At 39.8% G+C, this 12,665-nt stretch overlaps 1 protein-coding gene across 6 annotated transcripts in view; it reads left to right on the forward strand.

Moving 5' to 3' along the window:
* tex11 (testis expressed 11) overlaps positions 1 to 12,665 on the forward strand; it is a 254,948-nt gene that overhangs the window by 72,035 nt on the left and 170,248 nt on the right. For all 6 annotated transcript variants that reach the window (XR_011964123.1, XM_072595189.1, XM_072595187.1 and 3 more), the window contains one exon: positions 5,195 to 5,270. Coding sequence is in view for 5 of the 6 variants with exons in the window: in XM_072595189.1 (XP_072451290.1) it covers positions 5,195 to 5,270 (76 nt within the window). In the remaining variant the exon portion in view is untranslated. The remainder of the gene's footprint in view (positions 1 to 5,194; positions 5,271 to 12,665) is intronic.

Genomic DNA, 12,665 nt, shown 5'->3' on the forward strand with positions numbered 1-12,665 from the left:
TAAGATGGTCCGATGTTTGGGGTATTTAAAAAACAGGTATTTTGAAAGTCAGATAGAGATTAACTGACATCAAGGAAGACTGCCATTCCCAAACACAATCAAAGGTACCTTTCTTATATGAAAACTTTTTGCAGTAAAAGGCAACAACCCAGGGAGATCTTAAGCCAAAAGAAGAAAGATACTGACGACGACAGCCACTGTATTGTTTTGAAATTAAGTTGTCATAATTTTAATAAGGGTTTTTATTGGAACAGTATATTGTTAGAGTTGGAGGCAGATAATAAGCAGTTAAGAGAAAGGGGGGCTTAAAATTGTGAATAGTTGTTGCTAATAGTCACTATTAGAAATCAATATTAATTTCTTTAAATAGTGGAATTTGGGAGTTCTCTGACACTTTACAAGATGAGGTAAGCTTTTCTGGGTGTTTGGTTTAATTTGCAGAAGTGTTTACCACCGTGTTGTAACACGTCCCAAATAGATATACGTGTTTATATGTAAGCATGTGTCTATTTCATTGTTATTCAAAGTGTTTATGGCTAATAGTTCAAACTTAATAATGCTTTCAAGATCTGGTAACTGATATATCTGTTAGGAAAAGTACACCTTGTTCTCTGTTGAACTTGTATGACGATTTGCTGTCACTTATTATTACTATACAATCATCACTGTGTGTTCTTCCTCCATTTCTTAATGCAGGGTTGATGTTTTGTGCATTGGTCTGAGTTGACTTGTGTTCCTTTCTTTCTCCTGTCATTTGAATGGTTAGACAATTCATTGCTGGGCGGTTTGTTCACATTTGCCTTAGCCTAAGATGTGCAGGGGGTTGACTCTTTTTCTCTGCCATTGTACGAAAATACAACAATGCAGTGTCAAAATCTTGCTTTGTTGTTTGACACTTAATCATTATTGAGTCAATAGGATTCACCATATTTTCTGTTAGACTGTTTGAGCATGGATGATCGAGTGATGATGTCTTGAAATGGAGTCATGCCTTTATAAATGTATTTCAGTCCCTTGAGGAGGTAACAAACAGAGTAGATAAAGGTGAAGAAGTAGACTTATATATTTTGGAAATCTAAAAATATTTACACATAAGGCTACTCAAGGTAGGGTTTTGATAGTATTTGAGCATAGATAGAGGATTGACTAACTAATACAAGGCAGAGAGTTGGGACTGCCATAGGGATCAGTGTGAGGACCACAATTATTAATGAGAGATGTGAATGTATTACTGCCAAGTTTGTAGATTACATTAAAAAGTAGGTAAGAATGCAAGTACAGGGAACCTCGATTATCTGAATACCAATTATCTGAAAATCGGATTTCCGAACATGATCTCTAGGTCCCGATAGAAACATTACATTGAAGACGTGTTTCCAACAGTGATCGGGTCTTTTGTTTATAGTGATTAAACAGGCACCATCTCCAAATGGCTGACCTCCCACCTTCTCTCTCTCCCCCCACACTTTCCCTGGAGTTCTACAGAGGGGTGTACCCTAACCCCCTCCCACCCCAACTTCCCAGGAATAATCTCTCCAACATTGTCCTGTACAGGCCAAATATGGAACCTGTCTAAAATTTGCAATAAAAAGTTGTGTGTGTTTGCCTGTGCGCCATTTGGAGACTTACCCCACAAACACAGCAGCAGCAGTCTTGTTGGTGTACTGTCCTGATGCCACAGAGATGGGGTGGCAGCGGTGGAGGGCTATGTTGGGGGCGGGGTTCATGCACTTTGTGCGGGGGCGGTGTTGGGGTTGGGGCTCGTGCGCTTTGTGCTGGGGGCGGGAGCGGTGTTGGACTGGGTTGGACGGCGGTGGCTCGCGTGCTTTGTGCTGGGGGACGGGGGCGGTGTTGGACTGGGTTGGGGGCGGGGGCTTGCGCACTTTGTGCTGGGGGGCAGGAGCAGTGTTGGACCGAGTTGAGGGCGGGGGCTCGCATGCTTTGTGCTGGGGGACGGGGGTGGGATTGGACAGGGGTGGCGGTGTTGGGGGTGGGGTTTTGAGTGCTGAGCGATGCTGCAGTTGCCTGAATGGGGAGCAGACTTTAAAACGCCGAGCCCCAGAGGAAAGGCATTTAATTGATTTTCCGAATAATCGATTGTCCGAACGGAATAATGCCCACACGTCATATTCGGATAATCGAGTTTCCACTGTAGTGGGATGACACCGAGTTTACGTACGAATATAGACAGATTAAGCAAGTGCACAAATACTTGGCAGATGGAATGTGCTATGGGGTATTGTGAGATTACAGGTCGTTCTGCTATATCACCCATTTCGTCAGTGCAAATTGACTATAGCACAATTGACAAATTGTGGGTGTTGTTGGATAACGTGAGCTTTTACTGAACAGGTATGGCCATTTTCTATTAGCAACCTTCTACAGCTCGATTTTTTCATAGCGGTTTTACATAGCATGATTTTCTGTAGTGCGAGGTTGCAGAGGAGCACAACTGTTTTTATAGCAGAACAATCTGTGCATTTTAACAGGAAGAATACTATTTCAATGGGAACTTGGTTGAGTGGCAGGACCAGAAAATGGGAGGTAGTTACTCATACTGTCAGATATGACAGTGGTGTCTGACAAGGCTCAGTGTTAGGGCCTCAGTTATTCACATTATTAATTAATGTTTTGGGTAATTACATAGAAAGTTGTATATCCGAATTTACTGATGACAGAAAGTTAGATGGCATAGTAGATAGCATGGACCAAAAGTATAAGATTACAAAGGCATATTGATCGGCTAAGTGAATGGGCAAACCGTGGCGGATGCAGTATCTGCAAGTATGAGCTTATCCGTGTTGACAGTAAAAACAAGACATCAGGGTACTTTTCGATGTAAGAAATTAAATACAGTGCATGTCCAAATAGATTTGGGAATTCAGGTATATTGATACTTAAAATGCCACAAACAGGTCCAGAAAATAATCAGAAAAGCAAATGGATTGCTGCCCTGTATATCTAGAGTACAAGAACGCAGAAGTTATGTTGCAGTTATACAAATTCCTAGTTAGTCCATGCTTGGATAACTGTGAACAGATCTGGGCACCACTATAGACTGGTTCCAATCAAGTGGCTGCTTTGACCTGAATAGTGTCAAGCTTCTTTGTTGTAGATGGAGGTGCATTCATCCAGACAAGTGGGGAGTATTCCAAATCTCTGACTTGTGTGTTGTAGATTAAAAATAGGCTTTCGGGATTCAGGTGGTGAGTTACTTGGTGCAGGTTTCCCAGCCTCTGATCTGCTCCCATAGCCACTATATTTACATGGCTGATCCAGTTCAGTTTCTGGTCACTGATCACCTCATGATGTTGACAGTAGGGAATTCAGTGATGGTAATACCGTTGAAAGTCAAGGGACAATGGTTGGATTCTTTCCTGTTATATGATCATTCCCTAGCACTTAATTGTTAGCCAATTGTGTCTTGCAATATTGGAACATTGTCTGCTTCAGTTTCTGGTTATGGTTGCTGTCTGTGTGAAGTATGTTGGTACCTATTAATCCTGAAATTGTTTCTTACCATGATGAATCATGTCTGCCATTTTTGTATCTTCCTGATCATCTATGGATAGGCTAGATGTAAAGCCATTCCTTGCATTTGGCAAATGAAGTTTTATATCTCTGTTCTTGGAATTAACTTGATCTGTAAGATATAACTGCATTTGCTGTTTGAACCATTGTGATATCACCGGATGTCCAGTCCATAATGTGATTTCTGCTATCAATGGGTCAGCCTTAAAATCCATTTGCACCAGTGCAAATTAATAAAAGTGCTCCAGGACTGCTTGCTTAGAAATCAAAGGTTCTCCTCCTTTAAGGACCAGACTTTGAATCTGTTGTGAGGAATAGTTAATTTTGTATCACATTTTAGGAACAAAGTCATAGAGTCCTACAGCATGGAGACAGGCCCTTTAGCACAATTGGTCCATGAGACTTGTACTTTCTCACTCTCTGTAGTTTTTCAGCTCAAATGTGAACTACAGCTTGTTTAAAACACTTGTAATTAAGGCAAAAAAAATGTAGAAATGTATGATAATGTGGAAGAACTTGTGTTCCAGTCTTTTTGCTTGATGGTTAATGCTATATCCAATTGCCTGTACTCTCAGAAACTGTTGCTGTTTAAAGATGAGGTACTTTCTCTTTATCCAAAGCTACAGATTAATGGGTCTTCAGTTAGTTTTCCAAAAACCTTAAACTAACGTATTGGAATCTTTTGCATCGGCCACTACTGCTACCATGGTGAGAGTTTCGGGTGATTTATCTGATGCAGCAATCCTTTTGTTATCACCTGTTGGTTAAGCAACTCTGTATAAATATTATGCCGTTAAAGAATGGAGTAGATGTTTATTAAAACTAATATACACAAACATTATGTTCTTCAGGCACCTTTGTGTCTGGGCTAATATTAAACCTAATAATTTCAGAGGAACATATTTCCAGCAGTATCATGCTTCAGGTGATTTGAGGTAAGATGCAGTCTAAGGTCTTAGTACCTCAGGTTGCATTCTATAATACAGTGATGATATCATGAGCATGTTTTTAAAAGATATAATAACAGAGTGCCCTTTAAGGGTGTGTTGACCATGATATTTGACAATCTTAACAAAAGGAACTAAACAGCAAAATCAACCTAAATTTAAGATCTAGGCCAACAAATATATTTCACACCTTTCCTTCCATGTTGTCCACCTGAAACCTTCCTGCGCATTAAAATGAATCACCTTGATTTGTTGAAGTTTATATGCCTTATTTTTATTCTGCTGCATTGTTGGAATGGAATGGTGTTTGCACGTTGCTGTTTATACCATCATGACTTACTTTGAGATTCAGTTGTTCCTACCGTATGCTGTTCTAATGTAATCTCTGTGATTACCTGAAGTGTGCCAATCAAATGGCATGTCAACAGTAATGCTTTTAGCTCATTACAATTTGACTGCGATATTGTTGGTACTGGGTGGACAAGCTTTGAACACCATTCCTTGATGAAGAGTCATCCAGATTCAAAATATTAGCTTGCTCTCTCTTGGTGGATGTTGCCTGACCCACTATGATCTGCAGCATTTTTTTATTTTCATTCCTTGACAATAAATTAACTAATTAAGATTCAGTATGTTCCAATGGATCAAGTATAACCACATTTTGACACAATCTAATTTACAGGAACTGACATTTAGTTATTTTGATTCATTTTTAGCAGTCAGTGATCTTCTTGGAAAAGTCTCGCTTGATGTGTGTCTTGAAGCTGCAAAACTCCTATTGGAACATGACCGGTCAGTGAAATGCCTTTATTGTAATCTTTGTTACACTTAAAAACCGTTGGTTTTCAATATTACCTTCTTTAATGAGTTTTATTGTTAATCCCAGGGTTGGGATTTCGACTCCAAACTTTGCAATTCAGAGGTAAGCATGCTACCAGGTGAACCCCAGCTGCTGCATTTGAAAGCAGATTCCAACATCATAAACATTATGGAACATCATAAAACCCTGTAATTTGCATCGGAGCACGCAAGGTAAAGGGAGGAGTCATGAATTTGCAATAGGAACATTCCCCACAAACAACAATAATAAAAATTGCAAGTGAGGTTTGCAGACAGGGAGTTCAGATACAGTCAGTTTCAGCCTTAGAATCGTGCTTAGAATTAAGCATCACCTGAACAAAACTCAGAATAGGGAAGGGCTTATGCCCGAAATGTCGATTCTCCTGTTCCTTGGATGCTGCCTGACTTGCTGCGCTTTTCCAGCAACACATTTTCAGCTCAGAAATGTACCAAATTGGTGTCAAGCTGGTACATTTCTGAGCTGAAAATGTGTTGCTGGAAAAACGCAGCAGGTCAGGCAGCATCCAAAGAACAGGAGAATTGACATTTCAGGCATAAGCCCTTCCTTATTCTGAGTTTTGTTCAGGTGATGCTTAAGTCTAAGCACGATTCTAAGGCTGAAACTGACTGTATCTGAACTCCCTGTCTGCAAACCTCACTTGCAATTTTTATTATTGTTGTTTGTGGGAATGTTCCTATTGCAAATTCATGAGTCCTCACTTTTCTTTGCATGCTCCGATGCAAATTACAGGGTTTTATGATGTTCCATGATGTTTGATGTTGGAATCTGCTTTCAAATGCAGCAGCTGGGGTTCACCTATAGCATGCTTACCTCTGAATTGCAAAGTTTGGAGTTGAAATCCCAACCCTGGGATTAATGATAAAACTCACTAAAGAAGATAATATTGAAGCACGTCCTACTGTTGACCGTGCTGACTTCCAGGTGAGATGTTAAACTGAAGTACCACCTCCTTGCTAAGGTTAATACAAACAAGTCCCTTGAATTGTTTGAGGAAGAACAGGGTAGTTATTCTGGTACAAAAACAGGAATTACTGGAGAAACTGAGCAGGTCTAGTAACATGTATGGAAAGGAAGTAGAGTTAACATTCGAAGTCCTCCTTCAGATTTCTTGACTCAAAATCTTAATTCTACTTTCGTTCCGCAGATGCTGGCAGACCTGCTGACTTTTCCCCAGTAATTTTTGCTGTTGCTTCAGATTTCCAGCAACTATAGTTTTTTTTTGTTCAGAAGTTATTCTGGTGTTTGAGTTTATGTTATAAAAGCAGATTATCTGATTATTGTCACCTTGTTAGCTGCGGAGGTTTGCTACCTAGGGACTGACAACTACATGTTCTACATTGCAACCATAACTAAACTTCAAAAGTGCACAATTGAAATGAGAAATGCTGTTTAAGCTATTTGACTTATGACTTAAGGACAAAGATAAGATTGTCAAATTTGGGTTTTATATGGTTGTCAAGTCTGCTCTGATTTGCTGTGAAATTGTTATTGTAAAAGCAATGGGTATATATAGGCTCCAAAGTAAGTCAAAAAAGATATAGACATCAACATAATTTATTTGTTGTTTATAGAAAGCAGAGAGCAATCATGGTGCTTCTCACAGTGTGAATAAGCCACATGACAAACTTGACTCCTGATTTTGTATTGATTTAATATTTGTAGTTATTAACACTTGGGATTGTTCATAAAGTTTCAGTTGCAAAATTGTAATGAATAGGAGATTTTGTTCTGTGTTTTCTAAGTGCAGGGTGTTTGAGTAGTGTCTTAATCTGCTGATGAGCATTTACTAGAGTGTGTTGTTTGATCTGATCAGGCAATCATTGGGAGATCATGTTTTTGCATTTGTCATCACACAAAGTGTAATTCTACATTATATGTATCAATTCTGTGGTGGCAGCACATCTGATGAAGTACAGCAATGTATGATTATTTGAAGATACTGTTTGTGTCACCACTGCATTCTTGCAGCATGAAACAGCTTGCTTAAATTGTCGGATGAGATACTCTGCCTTTCCACATAACTTTCAGATCCAAAAATGATTTGGAAGATTGGGGAGCCCATATTTCACGATTACTTTGTTCATGGCAATTCTTGGTCAGTCAAACTCAGCCAACAGTGTCCCTTTCTTCGGGTAGTTTAAGATAGTTGTGATTATCTGAAACATAGATTTTTCAGGATAAATGCAAGAATACTATGATGAATTGCTTCATCAACATGTCTTTTTACGGACTGGGCCAAACTACTCAAGACATTCTTACGTAGGCAGCCCAAACTATAACTTTGTAATTTGTTTCTGTAAGCGAACAGTGAAAATTTCCCTGAGTAAGTTAGCTAGGTTGTATACCGGGTTTTAAAACAGACAAAAATTTATTCACAAAATTACCCAATGAAACATAAAGAACTGAATAAAGAACCCTTACAGAACTCGGTCTATCTAAACTAGACTTAATTATGCTGTTCTGAATATATACAACAATCCCAATAAGCAAACCCCATGAAACACAGTAAAAATGTAACAGATGCTTGCAGGTTGAAGTTAGAAGGGCAGAAGGAGAGAGAGTCTAGCAGCCTGTTTCCACACAGCTGAATTCCTAACTAGTTCTGGTCTGAACTGCTCAGCTAGAGAGCTGGCCATTCCCTTTTCATTATACAGGTAACTTCTAAAACATGACCACTTTGGCCTGTTTACACATAAACAAAAGCCTCCCAAGATCCTTTTTCATCTCTGTACCAAACTAACCACTTCGGAGCCAGGAGCTGTTTATGACCCGTCTGAAAAACAACAAGGATGCAGTATCCTTGAGAAAAGGAACAGCTCTTTAGGAAAAAAAGAACAGCTTTGTGACCGTCTCTCTCATCAGGGATACTCTACTTCAAAATTTCACTGGATAATGTTTTGAATGTTTGGTAATTTATAAGAAGCACTATAAACTTAGGTCAGTCTTTTCCATTCTCATGAGCTATTTTCCTCATAAATGAGAATTTTCGATGTCCCAGCTGAAGATTTTTAAAAGAAAAACAATTTCTCAATATTTTCTGGTTTAAAATTTGCAGTGTTTATCTTTGCATTATCAGAATTGCAGTGTTTTCACGATGCTACATTTTTTTTCCTCTCTAAAGCAGTCAAGGTTCTCTTGCATACTCGCAGTTCGGGTAGTACAAAGGAAGTAACCATGAACAGGATAGTTGATGACATTAGTCAAATTTAATGACCTATTATGGTTCAGCTGCCTGGTTGACCCTGTAAAGTCCTCCTTTCCAACTTATGGGGACTTCTGACAAATTGGGAAAATTGTCTCAAACTAATCAAGCAACAAACAACATGATTTAGTCGTAATTGTGGATTCTTAACTTATTCATCCCAGACAACACTAACACTTTAATTGTCCTATCCCACTGGTAGGGTATACCCAGTAGAGATGGCGGCATAGTAGTGTACAGTCTGGCCAGGATTACCCTGGAAGTCCTCGATATTTACTCTGAACCGAAGAATTCTCGTATGAAGTCTGATATGGGCAGGGAAATATCATGCTGATTAAGGGCCCCTAACCCTTAGCTAATGTATCGCCACTCTTCTGTTGAATTCCATTTGAAGGAAGTACTGAGGATGATAAGGACATTGAAATGCTTTGGGAGTTAATTTCAATTGGCATTATTAAATGCCTCAGGTGATCAAGCTGAAAATGAGATATCTGTTATACTGGATCTGAGGTAGGTGATGAAAGTGAAACATGCTTTGACTTCCTCCTCACCAGTTCTCTTGCTCATGAGCAAATCTGTAAATTGATGAAATCCATATTAGTATGAGCAATCGTCTCAAAATGACAGTTAACCAGACTTTCCCATCAAATGATACGTGAAGCGCTCTGACAAGAAATGCAGTGGAATGACTGCAGCTTTTGAAATCTGACCTTATTCCGATGAATGCAGCAGTTTTATTGGTAAGAGACAGTAGGAGAGTGTAAATGCTACATGAGTACTGAGGGATTGTCCACTCAGCTGCCCAACACCCAAGAGCCTGTTGGAGAATACTTAAAACCATTCAACATTAGAGGAAATCTGATCCATATACCTGTGCAGTATATGAGGTCTTGTATTAACTTTGTCCTTTCAAGATACCATTTTTAAGGTTACCTGAGATAATTTCTGATTCACTGGGACGATAATCTTTCAATTTGCAATTATAAATGACATGGTTAAGATTTGTTCAGACCAGCATTTGCAGTCCTCGCAATTAACCAGTACATAAACTTTGCATGCATAATGCTATGATTACAGATGATTGATGCTATGATGACAGATGCTATGCAAGTGCATGATTCATGCAGACGCACCTTGAAAGGTCTCACGTAACTCACAATTACTCTCATGTTCAAACGGAAATAAACATCAACTGTGTGGTCACAGCAATTTTCCATTTACAGTTCACATTTAGGAGGTGATTGAGTATGGATGGCAACTCGGGCCTGGCTTGGCAAAGTCAATTGCAGGGTCAACCTGATCATTAACCCCTCCTTCCCTACAAAATTAAACTTTCATCTACCTTTCTTTCTGAAACTTCCTAGCCAACCCATCAATACTAACCCTCCCCATGTTCCCCGTACCACCAGGAATTATGTATGTAGATTTCATCATCACTCCCTGAGCACTGGACTTTCAGATTAGTGATGCCTACCATTGTGCACACTCCAGTTCATGGTAGTGATGAATGCCAATAACCTGGTCTCACTCTGTATCTTCTGCTCATGGTTTCACTAATATAATTTATCCCAAGTCGTGATTCCTCTCCATTTTTCAACCGAGCTTGCTGCCTGCAATTGTTAGCATTGAGTTCTTCAACCTCATGAACATTGCAGTTTCCCCTGATAGCAACCCCTAATAGCAAACTGATTGTGGTGTAGTCCACTTCCCTGACTGATTACAGCAAAAGGCCCCATCTGATGATTGACATCGCTTGATCTGTCTGTGGATTTACAACTGACTTGCTGTAAATTCTTCAAGAGTTTGCACTGGACTGAAAGGACTGTGGCGTATTGCCCAGACTATAGTGAATTGGACACTGACCATGTCCGTCCCAATTGATGGAGTGTACTAAAGCCTCTGAACTGAGATCGGGCAATGGCGATGCCCTTGACTTACTGTGCCAGGCGTCCCTGACGACAGTCCCTCCTCAGTTAGCTAAGGACTTCTTCCCTTAGACATAAGACACAACCATTTGATTGAAAGAGATGCAATGTATTTACCATGTACACTTCTTGCCCACCCCTAAGACTGGCATTTGTTGGCATCTGTGATGATCTGCTCAATTTTGTGACCTGGCTAAGCCACACTGAAGGACAGAAGTACTGTAACCCTTCATTTGTGGCCTAAGGTGGAAATGCAACTAAATGCTAGTCATTGTAGTAGGTGCGAAGTCTGTGATTACTAAGAGAGCAAGTAAGAGATGGACCCTGATCAAATACATGAGATTGGTGCTTGTTCACATGCACAAGGGCCATGTAGCATTCCAATTAAAAGTCGTTGTATATTCTAAAATGACCACTGAAGAGAGAACCATACTTTAAATGGATCAGAGAAGCCATGATCATATGGTGAGGTTTTATGTGTTTGCTGCAAATATCCATGGAAGGGTGGGGTTATGTGACGATGTTGCTGTGGGGTGTCCAAGTTAAACGACATTGTCTGGAGAAGCTAATATTGGTAATTTGGCCCATCTAGTTGGCTCCATCATTTGATGACCACGTGGCTGATCTGATGATCATCAACTCCATTTTTCTGCCTTATGCCTATAACCCTTGATTCCCTTATTGATTAACTATCTTGTCTATCTCAGCCACCACAGCCTTCTGGTGTAAAAAAAAAAGGAAGTCAGAGATTTATTGCCCTCTGAGAGAAAATAATATTTCCCCGTCTCTGTCTTAAATGGGCGACCCTTTGTCTGAGTTTATGCCCTATGGTCCTAGACTGTCCTAGAAGAGGAAATAAGCTAGCCACATCCATCTTGTCAAGACCAGAAGAATCTTGCGTATTTCAATAAGATCGACTCTCGTTCTTCTAAACTCAAATGAATACATACCCATGTACTAATCCTCTTCTCATTAGGAAACAACATAATTAACCTTCTCTGGACTACCTCCAGTATATCTTTTGTTGGGTAATGGGAATGATACTGTTCACAGTATTCCAGTGGTCTGACTAGGGCTTTGTCTAATTTTAGGAAGATGTCCATATTAATATGCTCCATTGCCTTTGAAATAAAAGCCAGCCTTGCCTGCTACCTGCTGAACCTTAGTGTTGGCTTTTTGTGATTTGTGTATGAGGATTCCCAGTACCCTTTTATGCTATAGATTTCTGCTGTCATTCCCCTTTTAAATAACAATCAGCCCCACATATTCTTCCTGTTAAATCACCAAACCTCATATTTTGTCAGTTTATGTGCCATATGCCAAGTTTTTGTCCACTTGCTTAACTTGAATCCCCTACAGACTCTTTTTGTCATTCTCACAACTTGTCATACCTATTTTTGTGTCATCTACATTCTTAATGATAATACATTCACTTCTCTTACATTACATATAATGACTTGGATAAATAATTGTTGTCCCTGTCCTGATCTCTTTGGCACTCCCTTATTTACATTATTAATTCCTTTCCTTTTTGAGTAAAGATGTTACTCCGGCAGTCTTTTTTTTAAAAAAGACTTGGGAACACGTCTCAAATTTCAGAATTCTTGGAAGATTACTGTCACTGCATCAACTATCTAGGTAGCTACTTTCTTTAAAGTCTTAAGACGCAGTCATCAGATCCAGAGGACATATCAGCCTTAAGTTCCTTTAGATTCCTGAACATATTTTCTCTTGTGATTATTACCATATGTATTTATTTCTCCCATGCTTTACTTTTTGTGGGTGGAACGTTTTGGTATCTTTGGAATAATAAGTGCCCCTACTGTGAAGACTAATGCAAATTATTTATTTAACTCGGCTGGGGCATGGCACGGTGGCTGAGTGGTTAGCACTACTGCCTCACAGCGCCAGGGACCCGGGTTTAATTCCAGCTTCAGGAGAATGTGCAAACTCCACACAGACATTCTCCCTGTGTCTGCGTAGGTTTCGTCCAGGTGCTCTGGTTTCTTCCCGATGTCCAAAGGTGAATTGACCATGCTAAGTTGCCCATAGTGTTAGGTGCATTAGTTAGAGGGAAATGGGTCTGGGTGGGTTACTCTTCAAAAGGTCAGTGTGGGCTTGTTGGGCCGAAGGGCCTGTTTCCACACTGTAGGGAATCGAATCTAATCTATTCCCGGTTCCCTTTTTTTTAACCCTAG

The sequence above is a fragment of the Chiloscyllium punctatum genome, chromosome 25 (genome assembly GCF_047496795.1).
Source record: "Chiloscyllium punctatum isolate Juve2018m chromosome 25, sChiPun1.3, whole genome shotgun sequence".
NCBI classification, from domain to species: domain Eukaryota; kingdom Metazoa; phylum Chordata; class Chondrichthyes; order Orectolobiformes; family Hemiscylliidae; genus Chiloscyllium; species Chiloscyllium punctatum.